At 39.2% G+C, this 22,951-nt stretch overlaps 1 protein-coding gene across 1 annotated transcript; it reads left to right on the forward strand.

The window, feature by feature from the left end:
* The first annotated feature begins 691 nt into the window (after positions 1–691).
* Positions 692–22,008, forward strand: LAPTM4A (lysosomal protein transmembrane 4 alpha). Its single transcript, XM_070732833.1, has 7 exons — positions 692–953; positions 10,986–11,106; positions 11,744–11,820; positions 11,914–12,036; positions 18,119–18,214; positions 19,136–19,234; positions 21,258–22,008. Exons 1-7 carry the CDS (start codon positions 855–857, stop codon positions 21,330–21,332), a joined length of 690 nt encoding a protein of 229 aa, XP_070588934.1. The 5' UTR covers positions 692–854; the 3' UTR covers positions 21,333–22,008.
* Positions 22,009–22,951: the final 943 nt, after the last annotated feature.

The following is a 22,951-nucleotide window of genomic DNA, read 5'->3' on the forward strand; positions in this document are numbered from 1 at the left end:
GAAAAAGATGCGGGAAAGAGAAACTTAAATCAAAATATTCTTGGTTAAGGGTAAGCCCACCAGCAGGAAACGAAACCCAATTTAAACCAGTGCTGCTTCCTTCATTACGCCAACACTGTTTTCAGTTTCAATTTAGACATCCCAGTTGTGATCGGGTTTTGTATGTTAACAAAATAAACATAATTTAAAAAGACCACCTTTACCCAATTTTGGGTCATTTACCCAGCTTTAGGAAGCACTGATTTGATTAAATTTATCAAAACTCATCAAATTGCATAATTTCTAGTAGCGGTCTTTGCAGCGTCATCAGATAAAGGCTGGCGTGTTCACATTTATTTATTTATTTAGTCAAGTATACAAAGATATACTGTAGTAATATTTATGTACATGATACTAGTAAAAGAGGTAGCTGCTCCCAGATTGATACCGGTAGCCCTAAAACAGACAAAAACTGCATTCTGCGCAAGTCAAAGCAACGGCTTTTATTTTCAGAGAAGCAACGAAGACGCTCATCACGCAGAAATCCCTACAGCCACGTCCCAAGATTAGCGCCCCCTTTCGCGAGGGGGTGAAGCACAGGGGAATTGGGGGAACGAAAACAGAGACATGCCTTTTCATTGGCCGCCCACGGTGCCAATAACCGCTTGTCCCGCCCTGCAAATTGAGAGGGAACCTCCTCCCCCTCCTTCGTGCTCCCTTCCGCGTCGGTTGATTGGTTAGGATTTCTGTGAGACGCAGGCGCCTCCGCGGCCCTCGCGCTGACTGCGGAGGAGGAGGGGGGAGGAGGGGGAAATTGTCTCATTCGGCATTCCGTTTGAAGAGGAAGAGGAATCCTCGCCGCCGCCAATAGAACAATGACGTTCAAGCGGAGCCGGGATCGTTTTTATAGTACTCGCTGCTGTGGTTGTTGTCATGTCCGCACCGGGACTATTATTTTGGGGACCTGGTATATGGTAAGAAAAATATAATAAGAGGGGGCGGGGGGTGGGTGAGAGAGGCTTGTGCTTTTTGCGCATGTGCGGGCGAAAATGGGACTAAAGGGAAAAATGGATTGAGGGGTGAATCGCTGTTTCCTAGGGCGCATGCGCTCTCCCCCCTCCACTTCGATTTTCACAGAGAAATTCCAGAATTCCTATCAAGTTCTTACAAATGGAAGGAAACGGGTTTCCTCAAAGTTGATGCTGAAGAATTACTATGTCAAATTTCTAGTAGCCTGTTAATCATCTTACAGTATTACAGTCAGATGCTGCAATACATAAGAGGAGGGCATATGGGATTGCAGACTAACTGGACAGTGGCAATACATTTTCAACTCTGCTCTTTTTATGAACTTTATTTTATTTATTTATTTGTCCAATACACAATACATATTGAAGAGAATAGACATGTAGTAATATATATAAAGAAAAGGATAGTAGAATAGATATAAAAATAGAGAAGATATATGAACGGAAGAAAAAATATATGAGATAAAGGAGAGACAATTGGACAGGGGACGAAAGGCATACTAGTGCACTTATGTACACCCCTTACTGACCTCTTAGGAACCTGGAGAGGTCAATCGTGGATAGTCTAAGGGGAAAATGTTGGGGGTTAGGGGTTGACACTACTGAGTCCGGTAATAAGTTCCATGCTTCGGCAACTCAATTGCTAAAGTTATATTTTTTACAGTCAAGTTTGGAGCGGTTAATATTAAGTTTGAATCTGTTGTGTGCTCTTGTGTTGTTGCGGTTGAAGCTGAAGTAGTCGTTGACAGGCAGGAGGTTGCAGCATATGATCTTGTGGGCAATACTTAGATCGTGTTTTAGGCGTCGTAGTTCTAAGCTTTCTAGACCCAGGACTGTTAGTCTATTTTTGTAGGGTATTCTGTTTCGTGTGGAGGAGTGGAGGGAAAGGAATGAACCTTTCCCCCTTTCCCCCTTTCCCCCTCTCGGAGAAGAGGGGGAAAGGTGAATTTTGTTTGTGGCTTGCAGGGAGATGCAGTAAGCATTGTGTGTGTGTGGGAGGGGAAACTCTTAAACTTCAGTATGCCCTTTCTTGCTTCTTGAACCTCATGCTCACCAATTTTAGAGTGTTTCTTGCCCCTATCCTAAAAGCTGCTTACTTTCAAGCTTCTGGATGATACAAAAAGTATTCTGTACTTTTATATGCTGTATGTAAGCCTCCCGAGTCCTCGGAAAGGAGCATCGTATAAGTCCAAATAAATAAAGAGATAGGTAGATAGATATTAAATAAATAAATAGTTTTCATCACAGCTAGCTAGTGGTGTTGAAAACTTTACCTCATTCAATATTTGTTTTCCCAGGCAGGTCAACTAAATGCTTCTAGAAAACCTGGCAAGCAGGAAGTGAACAGCTCTCTGTTGCTTCCCAACAATTCATATTTACTGGCATGGCTATCTCTGAATCTTTAATCTCCCAGGTGGTTTTTAGTAAATGCTTACAAAAAATAGTTTTTTTTAATATTTTGCTTATGGCTCTTTACCACTTCTTACTGCAAAACTTGCCGACCTCCAAAGGAATGATATATATATTTCATAGCTTCCTTGGTTTTCTAGCTGGATCTTGTCTTTGAGGTTTCTTAAGATGTTGGCTATCTTTTGGTCGGTGCCAAAGGCTGTCTTGATATTGTGTTTGTGGAGAATTTTGCTGATTTTATCTGTGGTACCTTTGATGTAAGGGAGGAGGGCAATGTGTTCTCCTGTTCTTTGTCTGGGTTCTTGGGGGGTGTCTCCTTTTGGATTAGGTTGGTAATTGTGTTCTCCTGTTCTTTGTCTCGGTTCTTGGGGGGTGTCTCCTTTTGGATTAGGTTGGTAATTGTGTTTCTTTGGAATCCGTTGGAAATTAATATGTTTGTGAGACTTTAATTCACTTTCTAAATGGTCTTTCTGGGCTAGGCATTTGGTTCTGGAGATGAGGATCTTGGTTACGGAGTTGATCTATGCAGGGTGGTGGTGGGATTGTGCGTTTAAGTAGCGTTTGATTCTTTTTCCACAAACACAAGGGACCAACAGCTGGTCCTTCTCGGTGCTGTGTTGCTGCAGCCTCCGAGGCCGCCCACCGCGGAGATCCCTTTGCGTGAATGGAGGCAGCGGCAGTCTCGGAGGCTGCAGCAACGCAGCGCTGAGAAGGACCGGCTGTTGGTCCCTTGAAGCCGCTGCCGCCGCCGCTGTGTAAATCGGAATATTTGTGTAAATTGGAATATTCCGACTTACACGAAATTCGACTTACGACGTCCCGTAGGAACGGATCAATGTCGTAAGTCGGGGACTAGCTGTAGTCAGAATATCTTGCAGTCATGTGATTACTATTGGTGACCCTGCCTGCTTTTGTATTCACTTTGTAGTCCCAAGGATGCTTTTCCAAAAAGTAAGTAGACTTTGACGTCGTTTTGCTTCTTCGGTCCTTACAGTCAGAACTGAATAAGCTTTTTGGTGAGATAAGTTTTTCTTCAAGAAAAACCAAAGTTCAATTGCCTTTAAAAAAAGCACCTTTAGAACAACCATGGTCTGGATGTTTGAGAATCTCCATAGATATTGACCTACCTATCAGTGTCAGTTAACATTTAGACTCATATTTAGGTATGCTCTTGGATGCTTTTTGTAAACAAAATTAAAAGCCTATAGTGAAGCCAATAAAGAATAAAATATTTGAAAACATTGTTGGTGTTTTAAAAAAATGGGCCTGAAATTAAAAAAACCCAAATTGGTAACATATTCACTAACATAATGTACTTTAGGACAAAGTAGAAGATATAATTCTGATTTATAAAACTTTAGGTGGAAGCACCTGGCTCAGAAGTTAACCAGGTTCAGGCTTGCTTACTACTTGGATAAGGGATTATTGATAAATACAAAATGATAGGCTAGATTGGGAAGTTTAAAACCCCCCAACTAGATAGAAGATTTAAAATTTGGTTGACAAAACTTCATGGATATTATTCATGAAGTCACCCGGAATCAAGCAAGGTTTGCATTTATTTTCTTCCAGTTTATCTGAGGAAAAGTTGGTTTTAAGTTTGCTTAAAAAAAAAAAAGTATATATGGCATGATAATGTAATTTTATGAATTTTGCATGTAATACTGTTTATAAAGTACAGTATATATCATGACATATACTTCTGTGGACTGACAAGAACTGACTTACCATTCTGAGAGAGGTTTAATGAAAGGAAGCTGGGTCAATTTTCAGTATAACTACTTTTCCTTCATAAGAACAATTTAGAAGCTTTGCATTGTTGATACACAAGTTAGTGTTGGCCTGAATTCAGCTTAATACTTTGTGTTCCCTTTCCTTTAAGTAAGGGATTGGATTTTCATACTGATTGAGAGGAGCTATTTAGCCAGTGGAACAGTTCCCATGCAGTAGATTATCAAATTCCTTTTGTATTCTTTAGTTAGTATGTCTGAAAGATAAAATTGTACTATTGCAGCTAATCATCTATGAATTCCTAAAGAGTTTAATCTATTGACCACAGTGGTACCTCTATTTAAGAATTTAATTTGTTCCATGACCAGGTTCTTAAGTAGAAATGTTCTTAAGTAGAAGCAATTTTTCCCATAGGAATCAATGTAAAAGCAAATAATGTGTGCAAACCCATTAGGAAAGAAATAAAAGCTCCGAATTTCGGTGGGAGGAGGAGGAGGAGGAAAAAAGAGGATAGTCGCTGCTGAAGGAAGAAGATGAGGTGAGCGCGCCCTTTTGCCTTTCTGCGTCCAGATGCTCCGGGAGGCAACCTTGCACCTGGTTTATGTGAGGCAGCGTGAGGGAGTCAAAGCCTCCTAAAGTGCCACCAAAAGGCTCCTCTGGCAGCCCAGAAAAGCCCGAGATGGCTGGGATTAAAGGGGGAATGTCAGGAAACTGGCCGGCCTTCGTCCCGCTCTCAAATTGCATGGGAAATTTTTCCGGGCTTGGGTTCTTAAGTAGAAAATGGTTCTTAAGTAGAGGCAAAAAAATCTTGAGCACCCGGTTCTTATCTAGAAAAGTTCTTAAGTAGAGGTACCACTGTATTTCCTTTGAAATCCACAAAGTGTGTCTGGCTGCTCTTTCAGATTTAGTATAACAGAGGCCAAGAGACTATGAAAATTAGTGCTGCTTCAGAGATCTATACAGTGGTACCTCGAGATACGAGTTTAATTCGTTCCGGACCTGGGCTCTTAAGTCGAGCAGCTCTTATCTCGAACGACTTTTCCCCATAGGAATTAATGTAAATAATTTTAATTGGTTCCAGCCCTCAAAAAACTCACAAAGTTAGTCTAAATTATGCAGAAAGACATGTTTTTAATGAAGAAATGTACATGTACATATAAATGAATAATGAAGTTTCTTTCACTTAACTTGTAAACTTTCTTAAACTTTTAAATTTACATATGTTCAACTTCTCTGCCACCCAATCCTGTAGGACAGAGGTCCCCAACCCTTTTTGCACCAGGGACCGGCTTTAAGCGATCAAGAGAGGAATGGGTGAATGAATGGACGGAGGGTGGGAAGGAAGGAAAGAGGGAAGGGACAGGAACAGAGGAAGGAAGCAAGGAAACTTATGAAAGGGGAGAGTAAGAGAGGAATGAGTGAAGGGAGGGAGGGAGGGAAGAAGGTGGGAAGGAGAAAGAAAAGAAGAAATAGAGGAAGGGAAGGTAAAAGAGAGAAAGAAAAAGAGCAAGAAAGAAAGCAAGAAAGAAAGAAAGAAAGAAAGAAAGAAAGGGGGAAGGGACAGGAACAGAGGAAGGAAGCAAGGAAACTTATGAAAGGGGAGAGTAAGAGAGGAATGAGTGAAGGGAGGGAGGGAGGGAAGAAGGTGGGAAGGAGAAAGAAAAGAAGAAATAGAGGAAGGGAAGGTAAAAGAGAGAAAGAAAAAGAGCAAGAAAGAAAGCTGCAAGCACCTCCCCGAGCCCCCCAGGCCGGCTGCAACCTTTTAAAACACGCGCGCCGCTTCGCAGCTGTCTCCTGAAGCCGAACGCGGAAGTTAGCGTTCGGCTTCAGGAGACAGCTCCTTGGCGCTTGTATCTCAAATTTGGGCTTGTAAGTAGAACAAAAATATCTCTCCCCTCCCAGCTCTTATCTCGAGTTGCTCTTAAGTAGAGCAGCTCTTATGTCGGGGTTCCATTGTACTTGTCAGCTGTTTCATTAAAGTCTTATTGATAACAGAAACTGAAGAATCCTTAAAATAGTTCTTAGACTAGAAGGAAGGAACAAACAAATAAATAAAAATATTCTTTTAAAATTAGTAGTCTTATGTTGTCAGAGGTTGATATTACTAAACCCAATAAATTGACATCTGATCCAAAATGAGTTTGTTACCTGTAATACTTTTGGTGATTAAACTGATAGCTTCCCAAAAGGATAAAAATGAATGAGAACAAAAGTTGACTTCAGTTTGGTGGTGAATTTTAAATTGGGAGAATTTTTATTGTCCAAATTTGAGTACAGTATAGTCTTTGTAGGCAAAGCTTTGTATTCTGTTTAGGCAAAAATAAAATACTGGTATTTGCAATTCTTGTAGATTACTAAATCAATTAAAGGTACATTTAATTGCTATGAATACAATCTCTAAAAAGTATATTGTCTAGAACAGTGTTTTTCAACCAGTGTGCCGCGGCACACTAGTGTGCCGTGAGACATGGTCAAGTGTGCCGCGAAGCTCAGAGAGAGAAAGAAAGCAAGAGAAAGAGCGAGCGAGTGAGAAAGAGAACAAGAGAGAGAGAAAGAAAGAGAGAGAAAGAGAACAAGAGAAAGAAAGCAAGAGCAAGAGAGAGAGAGCAAGAGAGAGAAAGAAAGCAAGAGAGAGGGAAAGAGAACAAGAGAAAGAAAGCGAGAGCAAGAGAGAGAGAGCAAGAGAGAGAAAGAAAGCAAGAGAGAGAGAGAGGGAGGGAAGGAGAGAGAGAAAGACATAGAGGGAGGGAGGGAGAGAGAAAGAGAGGAAGGAAGGGAGAGAAAGAAAGAGGGATGGAGAGAAAGAGAGAAAGAAAGAGGAAGGAAGGGAGAGAAGGAGGGAAAGAGAAATAGAGCGAAAGGGAGGAAGAGAGAGAGAGAGATGATTTTTTTGTCCAAACTTTTTTTAGCCCCCCGCCCCGCTCAATGTGCCCCAGGGTTTCGTAAATGTAAAAAATGTGCCGCAGCTCAAAAAAGGTTGAAAATCACTGGTCTAGAATTTCATTCCTGAGCAATAGATTTTTCCTGTTTATAGGAAAACTAGTGTACTGTATGTGGAGAAGTAGTTCTAAAATACCGTAGTATCAAAAATTTTAAATGTAATTAAATTTTAAAGCTTTTCTCTAAACTTTGTTTCAGAAAAGCCTAAACTGGTTTTGTATTTGCTGTAGTTTGAATCACTGCAAATTAGATTATACTAAATAGAAGTTTTGCAACACAAAATTTATATATTTCTTTTCCTATGTGGAAATTCAATGCTTCTGTTATATAATAGTGTGGCTGTAAAGATTGTTACAGGTCTTATGTAATTGGGTTTAATTACAGTAGTTTAAACAAATGCTTTTAATACTTGACAATTGTTGGGATTGTATCTCTTTAACAATTTTTGAACATTTCCTGAATGCCTTTGCTTACAATCCTAATGCAATAAAATTTAGTGATAGTTATATAATAAACAAGGAAGAAAGAGAAAGAGCATTTCAAAGGTAATAGCTTTTCCCCTGAGGACAAAATAGTCCTTAAGTAGAGTTATAGTGGCAGCTGAAAAATGAAAAAAAAAATATTTTGTTTTGATCTGGAAAGTTGTAATATCAAATGAGAGATGTGTTTCTGATGGATAAAATGTGAAGAAGAGTTCATAGGTTGCTTGTAATATCTATCACATAATGCTGCTCATGGGGCATATTTGTTTTGTTTGTGTTACAGATTAAAATAAACTCTTTAAGCTAAATTAAGCTATCTAAATCTTTATTAAATACTGTAAAAGAATCCTGTAGACTATTAGAAAGCCATGTGTTGCGTCTTTATGTAATTGCTTCGCAATTATATATTCTGAAAAATTTGGTTTTATCATCACAGTTCGTTTTCTGGAATACCCATATATTGTATTCTGTAGATGTGGCCTAAACTGTTGTTCCATGTTCTTTTGAGTTTTCTATGGAATATGTTTTTTTAAAAAAAATTATCCATATTGACTTTGGAAAGCTTAACTTTAATTTTAAAGCAATTGAAATTTACAGGTAGGGGTATAAGTTAACATAGGCAATTTTTCCCAAATTTTAAATAAGTTGGATGTGTCACTATTTTTCCATCTATTGAAAGAGAAGATTTTGCTCTTTTAAAAAAACTGTTGATGTAAATATTACATCAATATTTGTTTTTAAAATACAGATAAAATAATTTCTATTGAAAAAGTCACTTACAGATCTTTTTGGGGTTAGTGTATTACAGTGTTCCCTCGATTTCCGCTGGAGATGCGTTCCGAGACCGCCCGCGAAAGTCGAATTTCCACGAAGTAGGGATGCGGAAGTAAATACACCATTTTTGGCTATGGACAGTATCACAAGCCTTCTCTTAACACTTTAAACCCCTAAATTACCATTTTCCATTCCCTTAACAACCATTTACTCACCATTATTACTGGTACTCACCATTGAATAAGACGCTTAGTGATCCTGATATTTATAAACATAATTATTTATTAACAATAATCTTTTTTTTTGTTATTTATTTGCAAAAATTATTAGTTTGGCGATGACATATGATGTCATTGGGTGGGAAAAGCCGTGGTATAGGAAAAAAACCGCGAAGTATTTTTAATTAATATTTTTTGAAAAACCGTGGTATAGGCTATTCGCGAAGTTCGAACCCATGAAAATCGAGGGAACACTGTACTATTAATTTTATTTATTTTAAATATTTATACATGCAAATTTATAGCTATGATGGATTGCATCTTGATGATTTTTAGCTGCTTCGAGCCCTTCATGAGGCAAAGGTGCTGACCAAGGCACTGGTAAAAGTTAAGGAGGTTGTATCCACAGATTGGCAATGCATTTTCCTATTTATTTTTTTACCCTGTGTTTATGGAATGAAATTTTAGCTTTTAAATTTTTATTTTTAAAGTATACTGTACATGTATTTAGGATTATTGAGGGATTCCTCTGCAGTTGCAATGAATTTCTTTTCTCAGAATTGTAAATAATTGTGCTATTGATATGCAGCAATTCTGTTCTTTGCCAACAACACTGAGGAATTTAGGCACAAAATATTAATAACGTTCCAAATATTTTTAAAATATCTAATACAATATGATGTTATTTTAGATATGAGTGTGTTACGCATAGGATGGCACGGTGATTTAAAATTTCAGTAAATCCCCTCTTCTAGGTGATCTCCAATAAAAGATAATTAGACCTAATAGTTTTCATTGTTGTTGATACTGACGTTTTTACTGCTGTATTATAAGGGGACTGTGACTGGCTGAATCCCAACAAAATCCCTTCCCTTTCATGACTGGATTCAAATAGTAATAAAAAAAAGGAGAAGATTACCTCTGTTGACTATTTAATGAGAAGGAATAGGTGAAAACAGGAAGAACACATGATCTGGGATAAAGACTTCTTGTCCTTTCCCATATTATACAGAAAATACACATTAACATATTGGAAGTCATCAGTCCTGATATTACCTTTTGTTGCTTTGGGTATTTTGGAGTCATTATTGACTTTGGACAACTGCCTGACAAGTCCCTGCAGTTTTATTGATAAGGATTTTCAGAAGTGGTTTACCATTCTTTTCCCTAGGCTGTGATTGGCTTAAGGTCACCTAGCTGGCTTTGTGCCTAATGCGGGACTAGAACTGGACTAGAATATTTTTAAAGACACCTCTGCAGACCTGAATGAACTCACAGATACTGTAACATCATAGGGCTTCTGTGAAGACCTATGTGTACCAGACAGGAACTTGCAAATATACAGTAACAATAAACCTTGGTTCACAGCTAAACTTAAGCATTTATTTACGTCATTCAAAAGAGGAAGCCTACAGAAAAGGTGATAGAATGCTGTACAGTCAGGCCAGAAATGTATTAACAAGGGAGATCAGAGCAGCAAAAAGAAACTATACTGAAAAGCTAAAGAATCAATTATCAGCAAATGAACCAGCAAACGTGGGGAAACTCTCAAAAACATCACCGGTTACAGCAAACCACCTTCCCAAGCTGAAGGAAATCAGCAACTGGCAGATGACCTGAATGTGTTCTACTGCAGGTTTGAAAAAAAATTACAGCCACCTATCTCCACAACCCACATCCCAGACACACCAACAAGAGCCAAATCTTCTACAACTGAACCCATCCCATAGCCTTTTCTTCCTCCTTCCCTCTTTCTGCCAATTTGAATAAGCAAATCCACTAATATTTTTAGGCATGCTTGTTGCTTTCTCTTTGAAAAGGCTGGGAAATATACTTGCAACAATGTCCTATGAATGTTTTTGCTTTGGAATTAAGGATAATGTGAAAGCAACATAAAGTAGAACTTCTGGTCACAAACACTTCTGATCACAACCAAATCACGTCCGATTTCCCCTTCTGCACCATTTTGGGGTTTTTTTGTGTGTGTGTGTGTGTAAATGCCAAATTTCCAAAATTAGGTTCAGGTCACCACCAAATCAGGTTGTGACCAAAGTTATGGAACAAATTATGGTCATGAACAAATTATGGTCATGACCAGAGTTTTATTGTATATTCCTTTTTAGGAATAAGTTTTTTCCCCCTCAACTTCAGCAAAGGCTAAGTTTACTGTGGTCTCTGAAAAAGAGCCTCTGTACTCTCTACTGCAGTCTCTGTGCACATATAGAAAAGTTAGTAAATGCATCATTTGACAATGCACGTTTACAGCTACTCTTGCAATCAACAGAATATTAAAGCTTTAACCTATAATATGAAAGGAGGGGGAAGGAGGCTGGAATTCTGAATTATTTCAACTGTTTTAAACTAGCAGTAGTTTGTTTTATTCATGAATATAGAGGATTTATAGATATGTATTTATCTTGCAGGTGGTGAATTTGTTGATGGGTATTTTACTGACAGTTGAAGTGACTCATCCCAATACTGTGTCATCTGTAGATATCCAGTATGAGGTTATTGGAAACTATTATTCCTCTGAGAGGGTTGCTGGTAGGTATATGTTTTAAAGGAATGACATTTGAATATTTCAGAATGTATATATTAGAAGAAGTTCTTAAAATATTCCAGCAATTTTTATATTTCTGAGGTACATAGATAAGAATGAAACATCTTGGTTTGTGGTTTGGCTTACTGGGAAAACCATAACTTCAATTTGACATTGAACCATTGCTTGGTAGTTTTTTGTTATTTCCAATGCCTGATAAAAATGGAAATAATTTGTATAATGCCAACTCCTGCCTGTATAACCTAGAGATAATAATTATTAATAATAATAATAATAATAATAATTTATTAGATTTACATGCCGCCCCTCTTCAAAGACTCGGGGCGGCTCACATGAAATGGTCCTCATTTAATGACAGTTTCTTTGATGATTTTTTGAAGTTATGGCACTGAATGAATGATAGTTATGATAGGTCCCTGAAATATAGGCCGTTGCAGCAAAATTCAGTCTTTTTAACTACTTCCCAATACTAACCAGTGCACCACTTGTGTACAGTCTCTGGTTCTAATTCTAGTTCATTTAATTGCTGGATTAGATGTATCAATCAACATGTAGTGCAGGTGGTTTGTTTTAATTTGTTTTTATTGTTAAATAATTTCTTAATATTTTTTCCCCCACCAGAAAATGCCTGTGTTCTCTTTGCCATCTCGCTCCTCATGTTTACCATTAGTGCTATGTTGGTGTATGGAGCAATTACCGTAAGTTTTACTTGAATGATTCTAATTTCTCTTCATTAGTAGTTTTCTTTTTCTCTTCAAGAGTAACACATTATTTTCGTTTTGCATTTTTAGCATCGTGTCAGTTGGCTGATTCCATTCTTTTGTTACCAACTCTTTGACTTTGTTCTCGGCTGTCTCATGGCTATAAGTTCTCTGACTTATTTGCCAAGAATAAGAGAGTACATGGAACAACTGGTAAGTATCTTTTTTTTTTCCCAATATTTTTTTATTAATTTTCTTTAAAATAACATACAGACTTACAAACATTTAACAACTGGTAAGTATCTATGACAATACTCTCAATCCAGTGATGGGAGGCAATGTAGTGAGTCATGCACAATTCATAAGCTTAACAAGATCATGTGAACTGGATGAGATAAAGGATATATGGCATTCTTAATTTTTAATCCCATTACATCTTACATTTTTAGAATTTATTCTCCTTGAAACTAGCAAGGAGAATTAGTTCTCCTCAATGTTCCCTCTTATTTTTTTTCAGTGTAGGCGGAAAAGTATAGGGGCTGTGCAGCACATTTGCATGCCTGAGCACCTGAATTTTTATCACAGATGTCACCCAAGACCATAACGAAATCACTGTTATTTGAAACTCAAAGTTATGCTTATTCAATGTACCCACTGAATTAAAAGTGTTATATATCAGTATCACTTATAATAATACATGTCTGCAATATAAAAAACTTGTGTAGTGTTTACGGTAATGTACACGGTTAGTCACTGAAAGTGTGTCTCACCTTACAGTTTCTCACGTCAAGGAATGGCCTGCTGACTGCACAAATACTATTATAGTCAATCAGTACAATAACTTCACATATGAAATATGTGGAAAAAATAATAATATTAGTTTCACAATTCATGTAAACATAATGATCTCTATGCACAACTGTGCACAGCTTTGCTGGCTGGAGAATTCTGGGAGTTGAAGTCCACAAGTCTTAAAGTTGTCAAGTTTGAAAATTTCTGTCTTAAGGTTTCAAGTATTCTTTCCATGGTTTTGCTTATCCATGCAGTAGGTGCTTGGAGTAACTTGCATACTACACTTTTTAAAAATGAGATGCATTTGCTTGATCAAATTCCTTCATATGAAGTTCGAGAATAAACTTTTGCAATAGAGCAGGAGTCCCCAAACTTGCTCAACGACTGTGACCCACTAGAGCAGGGATCTCCAACCTTGGCAACTTTAAGACTGGGGGGCTTCAAGTCCCAGAATTCCTCAGCTAGCAAAGCAAAGCTGGCTGAGGAAGTCTGGGCGTTGAAGTCTACAAGTCTTTAAAGTTGCTAAGGTTGGAGATCCCTGCTCTAGTGGGTCACAGCCATTGAGATGCATTGGAAATTTGCCTTCTGCAATCCCAGCTGGCTTCTTTCCCTCTCCCCCAGAGAAAGAAAACGCCAAAGGACATTTTACCTGTTCCCGTAGCTCTCCGCCCCTTTCAGTTCCTATGGCCAGTCGTTTGTATAGACATTGCCGAGGTTGCTCTGCACAAAGAAACATAGAAACATAGAAATCTGACGGCAGAAAAAGACCTCATGGTCCATCTAGTCTGCCCTTATACTATTTTCTGTATTTTATCTTAGGATGGATATATGTTTATCCCAGGCATGTTTAAATTCAGTTACTGTGGATTTATCTACCACGTCTGCTGGAAGTTTGTTCCAAGGATCTACTACTCTTTCAGTAAAATAATATTTTCTCATGTTGCTTTTGATCTTTCCCCCAACTAACTTCAGATTGTGTCCCCTTGTTCTTGTGTTCACTTTCCTATTAAAAACACTTCCCTCCTGAACCTTATTTAACCCTTTAATATATTTAAATGTTTCGATCATGTCCCCCCCTTTTCCTTCTGTCCTCCAGACTATACAGATTGAGTTCATTAAGTCTTTCCTGATACGTTTTATGCTTAAGACCTTCCACCATTCTTGTAGCCCATCTTTGGACCCGTTCAATTTTGTCAATATCTTTTTGTAGGTGAGGTCTCCAGAACTGAACACAGTATTCCAAATGTGGTCTCACCAGCATTCTATATAGCGGGATCATAATCTCCCTCTTCCTGCTTGTTATACCTCTAGCTATGCAGCCAAGCATCCAACTTGCTTTCCCTACCGCCTGACTGCACTGTTCACCCATTTTGAGACTGTCAGAAATCATTACCCCTAAATCCTTTTCTTTTGAAGTATTTGCTAACACAGAACTGTCAATACAATACTCAGATTGAGGATTCCTTTTCCCCAAGTGCATTATTTTACATTTGGAAACATTAAACTGCAGTTTCCATTGCTTTGACCATTTATCTAGTAAAGCTAAATCATTTACCATATTACAGACCCCTCCAGGAATATCAACCCTATTGCACACTTTAGAGTCATCGGCAAATAGGCAAACTTTCCCTACCAAACCTTCCCCTATGTCACTCACAAACATATTAAAAAGAATAGGACCCAGAACAGACCCTTGTGGCACACCGCTTGTAACCTGACTCTGCTCAGAATACTCGCCATTAACAATAACTCTCTGATGTCTATGCTTCAGCCAGCTGCAAATCCATTGAACTATCCAGGGATTAAGTCCAATCTTCACTAATTTATCTATCAGCTCTTTATGTGGAACCATATCAAAGGCTTTGCTGAAGTCCAGGTAGGCAATATCCACGGCACCACCTTCATCCAACACCTTTGTGACATAGTCAAAGAAATCAATGAGATTAGTCTGACATGATTTGCCTTCAGTAAAGCCATGCTGATTTGGGTCCAATAAGTTATTGTTTTTTAGGTGCTGATTTATCCTCTTTTTGAGTAGAGTCTCCATCATTTAAACTACAACTGATGTCAAGCTAACTGGCCTGTAGTTACCAGCTTCTTCTCTACTGCCCTTCTTGTGAATAGGCACAACACTGGCCATTCTCCAATCCTCAGGAACTTCTCCTGTTAACAAGGATTGGTTAAACAAATCAGTCAGGGGGGTAGTAATGACAGATCTGAGTTCTTTAAGAACTCTGGGGTGGATGCCATCTGGACCCATTGCCTTATTTATCTTTAATCGTTCAAGTTCTTCTAAGACATCGGCTTCTAAGATCACTGGAGCTGAATCCGTACAGCTGGAAGCAATGCTATATCCCTCTATAGTATTATTTTGTATGGTGTCTTTTGAGAAAACTGAACAGAAGTAGCTATTGAAATGGTCAGTGAGCTCCTTATTCCCATTAATGCATGTATTATTCCCGGTACTAAGTTTCGTGATGCCGCAGTTTTTCTTCTTCTTATCACTAATATATCTGAAGAAGGTTTTATCCCCCTTTACAGATTTGGCAATTTCTTCCTCTTTTGAGGCTTTAGCAGCATATATTATCTGTTTCGCCTCCTTCTGTCTCATTTTATACACCTCCCTATCAGCTATACTTCCAGACTCTTTATACCTCCTATAGGCAGCCTTTTTTTCATTGACTATAGCCCTTACATCATTGCTAAACCATAGCGGTTTCTTCTTCCTTTTACCTTTAGTTATTTGCCTTACATACAGTCCAGTGGCTTTTAAGATGGCCTTTTTTAATACAGTCCACTGGGTGCTCGCTCCTGCCACCATGGTTGCTAAGGAGACCAACGCTAGGGCACTTATCTAAAATGTCATCAATCAGCGTTCCAAAGACCCAAAGTGTGGTTTAGGAGAGAATCGCACTAAAGGCACTAAGCTTCTCTGCAACTAGCAAAGTCGAAGGGGCAGAATATTCCCCGGTAAAGTGAACATTGAGGGGAAACTCCCAATTATGCTCTGCTTTAGTAACAAAAATAGGCAATAAAATATCATTGATTATGTTTCTTGTAATTCAGCCGAGAAAGAGCAAAGTTAACAAAAAAGCAAAGGGAGGCATATTCCTCATCACAACTGCGCGGCACGTGGAAAGTGCTCTACCAGAGGTTTCTTATTGCCTGTGCGGCCGCGCAATCACACAACTTAGAGGTATAGTGGTTGTCCTAACTCCAGGGTGGCAGACCCAGTCTGCGCTCATTTAGAAAGTAGAGACTTCCCAGAGCAAACTTTTCTCTGCGGATGACATCTATTCCTGGCAGAAATACCAATTATGATGGTAGATATGCATCTGTGGAATGTTCTACCAGTATGCCTGAGATTTCAGGGAAATATGAGGTCTTTAAAATGGAGGGCCTTTCTTTGCTGTTGAAGAATGCACATCTGCTGCATATCTGAATCTCTTAATAAAATGTCCACATTTAAAAAACCTGTCTAAATTGTGTCTTGAAATCTGAGATGAATATTACTTTCTTTAACTGACACAAAATTTTTGGAGTCTCATATATACCATGTTTCCCCGATAGTAAGGCAGTGTCTTACTTTCTTTTTACCCCCAAAAGCCCCCCTATGTCTTACTTTCGGGGTATGTCTTATATTGGAAAAAATAAGACACACCCGGCCAACCCACCTACCCGAACCCGCAACACCCGTGTCCCGTAAAAAGTAGTAGCACCCTCCCCCACACACACATCCGCATCCCCGCCTGCCCACCCCATCCGGAGCTGCCGGAAAGGAGGCGGGCGAAGGAGGGCGCAGCTCCGGCCGCTCGCCTCGCCCGCCCACCCGGCGTCTCCGAAGCGCCCTTCGCCTTGAGCTCCCTCCGGAGCCTGCCGCCGCCGCCGCGCTTCCTCCGCCGGCCGAGGAGTCCTCCTTATCCGCGCCGGGTTTGGAGTAAGGCTTGAAGCTGGACTTGTCCTCGGCGGGCGAGGCAGCGGCCCTGGCCGAAACGGCGCGGCTCTGCCTGCGGCATGAGCGGGAGCTCCGACTGCGCTTCTTGCGCAAGCCCAACGCCGACAGAGACGTCCAAAGGCGGACGCTTGCAGCTCAGCGACATCGGCGCCGAGGACAAGTCCAGCTTCAAGCCTCCTCGGCCGGCGGAGGAAGCGTGGCGGTGGCGGCAGGCTCCGGAGGGAGCTCGGGCGGTGGCCGCTCCGCCGCTTCGGCTAGGACCGCCGCCTTGCCCACCGGGTGGCCCAAGCTGGCGCGAGCTTGGGCCACCCGGCGGGCGAGGCGGCGGCCCTGGCCGAAGCGGCGGAGCGGCCACCGCCCGAGCTCCCTCCGGAGCCTGCCGCCGCCACCGCGCTTCCTCCGCCGGCTGAGGAGGCTTGAAGCTGGACTTGTCCTCGGCGCCGATGTCGCTGAGCTGCAAGCGTCCGCCTTTGGACGTCTCTGTCGGCGTTGGGCTTGCGCAGGAAGCGCAGTCGGAGCTCCCGCTCATGCCGCAGGCAGAGCCGCGCTGTTTCGGCCAGGGCCGCCGCCTTGCCCGCCGAGGACAAGTCCAGCTTCAAGCCTCCTCGGCCGGCGGAGGAAGTGTGGCGGCGGCGGCAGGCTCCGGAGGGAGCTCGGGCGGTGGCCGCTCCGCCGCTTCGGCCAGGACCGCCGCCTCGCCCGCCGGGTGGCCCAAGCTGGCGGTGGCGTGAGCTTGGGCCACCCGGCGGGCGAGGCGGCGGCCCTGGCCGAAGCGGCGGAGCGGCCACCGCCCGAGCTCCCTCCGGAGCCTGCCGCCGCCGCCACCCGCGCTTCCTCCACCAGCCGAGGAGGCTTGAAGCTGGACTTGTCCTCGGCGCCGATGTCGCTGAGCTTCAAGCGTCCGCCTTTGGACGTCTCTTTGTCGGCGTTGGGCTTACACAGGAAGCGCAGTCGGAGCTCCCGCTCGTGCCGCAGCCAGAGCCGCGCCGCTTCAGCCAGGGCCGCCGCCTCGCCCGCCAGGTGGCCCAAGCTCTGGGCGCAGCGCACCACCGCGCACAGCTCCCTCGCTTTTACGTAGTACCGTGTTTCCCCGAAAGTAAGACATATGTCTTACTTTCGGGGTATGGCTTATATTAGCCGACCCCCCTGAAACCCCCCATATGTCTTACAATCGGGGGGGTCTTACTATCGGGGAAACACGGTAGTTCATGGCCTCTGCTTCAATGCTAGCGATATCTCTGTTCTTCCCTTCCTCTTTCTAAAGGAGGTTGTGCCACGTCAAGCTCTAACTTAACTTAAATCTTCGTTTGTGGTTTACTAATAAGACATTCTTGTAACAGTTACAAGTTGTAAGGAGAGTGTGCAAAAATGCTCCACTGACTGTCTGCTTTGCTTCATGAAAAAATAGTGTTGTCTTTTTTAAAACTAAACAATCAGTATCTTTTGTTTTGGACTAATTTTCACAGGTCTGGAGGAGGGTTTTGTGGATACCAAAGAACCTGATAGTGGAATCCTTTGTAATAACTGCATTACTGTTTCTTTTTCTAGCCGGAATTCCCATACAAAGATGACCTTCTTGCTCTTGATTCAAGCTGTCTTCTGTTCATTGTCCTATTGTTCTTTGTTTGGATCATTATTTTAAAGGTCAGTTTTTGGATACTTTAAAATGTTACCTTTTAAAGGATATGACTTTCTCATTCATGTCTTAGCAATTAAAATGAAACTATATGATTTGCGCTTCTTAGTTGTCATTCTGGTTATTTGTTTTGGGTGATTCTTCCCTGTAGTTCCTTAACTGTACTGAGAGTTCAGTTATGATTAGGGTGGATTTGATTTAAATCAACTTGGTTTAAATCATAATTTTTAAATAGCAACTGTTATTTCATTTATTGGATTTATATGCCGCCCCTCTCCGAAAACTCGGGGCGGCTGTCTCTGTCCTGTAGCAGCTCCTCCTTTGATCCATTGTTGACTTACCAACAGTCGTAATGCAGAATATACAGCTTCATGCTACATAACTAAGCTCCATTTCATGCTGAATAAACTAAATTAGTAATGTATCTTAAATAGAAAACTATCTTTAGATATATTTTTGCTCCATGAGAATTTTATTAAAATAATTTTGATAAAAATATAAAAAAAATGATTTAAATTTTAAAAATATTTAAATAAAAAAGTGATTTTTTTAAAAAAAATTTAAAATCGATTTTTATACACCCTGATTATGATTGGTTAAATATTTGTTTCCTCTTATTACATATTTTATTTATCTGCACTTTTTTGTCTTTTGCATAGACATTTTATCAATGGTAGCATTCTTTTCAGTTAAACTGAAGGTGTTAATTTATATTCTGATGTTTTAGGAGATTTTGAACTATCACCTATTTAGAAGAGTGGTGCAGTTATAGCTGTAGGTGGCTTAGTTTATTAGTTAGCAATTCAACTGATTTGAATATAAAAGTGTGTTTAATATGTTGTCAAACGCGCTGGTGAAGGTGCTGTTATTCACAATTCCTCTGCTGTTATGGTATGTTCAGATAGTGTTCTTTTTCCCCCCTCTTGCAGGCCTATCTAATTAATTGTGTCTGGAACTGTTATAAATACATTTGCAATAGAAATGAGCCTGAAATAGCTGTTTACCCAGCATTTGAAGCACCCCCACAGGTAAATGGTTTATGAAATTAAACTAAGCTAATTTCTAATTTAAAGCACTCGGGCTGTGATTATGGATATGTGTTTTATCTGAACCAGCGTTGTTTCTAATATACAATATAAATACAATATAAAGTATGTAATATATACACTCAAAGAGTTGCATAGATGAGATGGGGAATCATACAAATTGAATAAATAAATGCATCTATCCATTTTATGCATTTATGCATTATCCTTTAACGGATAAATGCAAATTTGTCCGTTAAAGTTACCAGTTGGATATTTTCACATAGACTTTCTCAGTTTGAATTCAATCTTGAGTGACTTTGACATATTTTGAATATACAAAAGTGGTTTACAATTGTAGGTTTTTTTAACTTTCTAGTTTAGTCCTGTATCTAGTTTAGTCCTGTATTTCCCAGTTGTCTTCCATCCAAGTACTGATCAGGCCCAGTAATTTAGCATCTGCTCTTTATTTAGAGCTTTATTTACATGCAAGTAACCAGAGCATGATTATTAATTCAAATTTAGTAGAATGGTTCAGCCTGTAAAATAGCAAGTTAAAAGGTCTCAAATTACCTCTCCCAGAAATGTGGTTATTCACATCTTGGCCTCTTGCTTTGGAGGAGCAGCCTGGTGGTTCACACTGTCAGTATCTTCACTGACATCTTCACTGCTAATAGCAATATGTCTCTGGGAGAGGATACTCATGTTTTAGTGATAAAAAGAATAAAAGTTCAAAAACTGTAGTAATTTCAATCATATGTCATAGCTTACGTAGCCTAGCCTCTGTGTGACCAGAAGAGTCGGTCTTTCCTTCCCTCCTTAGAAGATTAACCAATCTAACTGCAGATAAACAAAAACTTCATTGAAATAAAGATGAAATATAAAGAACATTTTAAAACCTTTAAATAGAAAAAAAGATAAAGAGGGTAAAGTCTAGAGCAGTTCAATGCTGCAAAACAGCTTCAGAAAACCATATTTTAAAAAAAGCAATCTAGGCAGATCGCAAGGTGTCAGAAGTCTGCTACAAATGGCTTGTCCTTTACCTCAGTTTGGTAAAAAAGATATTGCATAGATTCAAATTGATATTAAAGCTTACAAGAATATATGGTTATTTTCCTATGGATACAAAGATAAAAGTTCCCAGAGGTTTTTTTTTCAGAGAAAATAATATTAAGACTTGGGTAAAACATAAAAATGATTTGGAAAACTTAACATAAATTTCTGGGTGAATCTTTATTTTAATGAAACTGAAGATGAAAGTTTTCTGCTTTAAGATTACTCGGTTACTTCTGTTTCTTGAGAGCTCCTGAATTGCTTTCCTCCGAAGCTTAGGGCAATGGAAGCATCTGTCCCTTACTCAATCTTCCCCCCCCCATGTTCTCCAGAGATTCCCCTGCTTTTAAAATGGTTTTTAAAAATATCTTTAGCAGAGGAGGGACTGGAGTAATTAACTCTGCATGTGACGCAAAGGCATATCTCACTCAAGGGCATATGTGTTCTGTCTAAGCCTGTAATCAGCATAAAAGAGAGTGCTGTGAACATTTAAGCTTGTGAACTGGCAAGGAAGCTACATTTGCTCCAAGAGATAAAGACATCAAAGCATCTCTTTCAAAAAAATGTTTAGAAGTGCAGTTGAAATACGCATATACTGCAGAGCAATGCATTTCTTTGAAATTCACCAATGATATGAAGTTCTTTCTGTACAGTTTGAGAGCTATTTCAAATGTAATCTCTGCTTACCACTACTCAAATAAGACAATTGTTAACAATAGAAACTACTTGGGTTCTAATTCATACTGTGTATGCATAAAACCACTGATTTGGAATAACAAAGCAAGTCATTCAGTAGTTTAATATTAGTTTTAATTTAATTTCTGGAGACAATTTGCCAATGAGGAAAGACTCTTACTAAAACTTTTAATGAGATTTCATGAAAATGGTTTATTACTATTACAAATATTTTAGTTGATGGCATATTGTGTTAATCAATAAAATAACTCTAATAATCTGTTTTTTCCTCTTACAGTATGTTTTGCCATCCTATGAAATGGCAGTGAAAATGCCAGAAAAGGAGCCGCCACCTCCTTACATTCCTGCCTGAAGCAGCCATGTTTCTAGCAAACTAATTGTATAGCTTCATTTTTTATATTGTAAGATTGCTTAAATATTCAGGGTTTTAGGAGCAACCATACAAGGTTAAGAAGCATTTGATATAATCTTACTAAACACAATTCATAGGGAGTGGTTTTTCTCCCTCTTGCTAGCTTAAATTTTATTGATCTCCTTAGATCTCTTCAGTAATTCTTGCTATGGGGTTTTACTTTGTAATTTCAGCTTCTGCATACAATTCCAATTCTATGGAATTGTAATTTCATTTTACTTCAAGAAACACTTTTATTAAGTTAAGCAAGTTCTGGATATTACACATTTAGGAAATCAGTCATCTTGCAAGAATAGATTAGTTCTGAAGAACAATCATATCAATGGCAATATTTTTTTCTTTTTGTGTGTGGGAAAATTAGTTCCTATGTGGTGCACTGTTGCATATATGTATTTATCTGAAACTTTTAGTGTTATATTAGTTTTTACTGTGTTATCCCTATGCCTTGAAACAATGATATTTTGTAAAGCCTGAAGTTGGAATTAATAGTTTGAAATTTTTTGTCATATGGTATGAATGCCAGAAGAGGACACTACTTTTGTCATTTGCTTGCTTCAAATCTGTATGTATTTTCATCTTTGTTTATAAATGATGCTTTAATAAATCTTTAAGAAAATAATTTGGGTGAGTATTTATGGTATTTACTATAGTCATTTAGATTAATTACTTTTAAATTTTTGTTGAAATAATTCAGCAGAAGGCCTAACAGTTCAGTCAAGACTTGAAATACAATTATAAAACTTATTGAACGAACTTCTTTTTTCTTCCTCCCCCAATTTCAATTTAAACTTCAGTAGCATTAACAATAATGGTGGTACTTTTAAGTAGAGCTAAGAAGGTAACAAATTAAAACAGGCTAAATACCTATCAAATGCTGAAACAGTGTTGTTAAGGAACAGTTATTCTTAGAAAATATTAAGGAATTGATGTTACATTATCAAGATTTTAAAGCAAATATCGGTACATGGTGGAACATGTTCAATTTGAAATTATGGAAATTAAAATGAATATGATTGATGAAAATAAAGTGGAAAAACAGATGGAAAGATGGTACAGGGTCAGAGGTTTTAGGGCAAATTGGAATCATTCTACACTTTGCAAACATGTTGATATTCCTGGTTGTAAAAAATTCTAAATTAGTACACCCTCATTTGGTGGAGGGATTGAATGTATGTTGATGGGTGGCAGGAGCACAATTCACCATGCACTGTTTTGTGTTGTGTGTATTTTATATTATATAAAATCAATTAAAAATTATTTTAAAAAAGATTTTCAAGCAAAGACTGGACAGTTATTTGTCCAGATGGTTTGAGGATTCCTGCTATGGGTAGATAGTTTAGAAGATCTCCAAGACCTATTCCAACCCTATATATTTATGATAAATATATTTTAACTAAATGTTATTACTACCCAGGAGGATTAACTGGAGATAGTTGTCACTTCAGGTTTACTTACTTAAAATCATGAATTTGGTTGGATTGTTATTAAGAATTAGTACATTGGATTTTAAGTATATAATTGGGTTATTGATTGTGTGTGTGTGTGTGTGTGTGTGTGTG

Source organism: Erythrolamprus reginae, chromosome 1 (genome assembly GCF_031021105.1).
Source record: "Erythrolamprus reginae isolate rEryReg1 chromosome 1, rEryReg1.hap1, whole genome shotgun sequence".
NCBI lineage: Eukaryota > Metazoa > Chordata > Lepidosauria > Squamata > Dipsadidae > Erythrolamprus > Erythrolamprus reginae.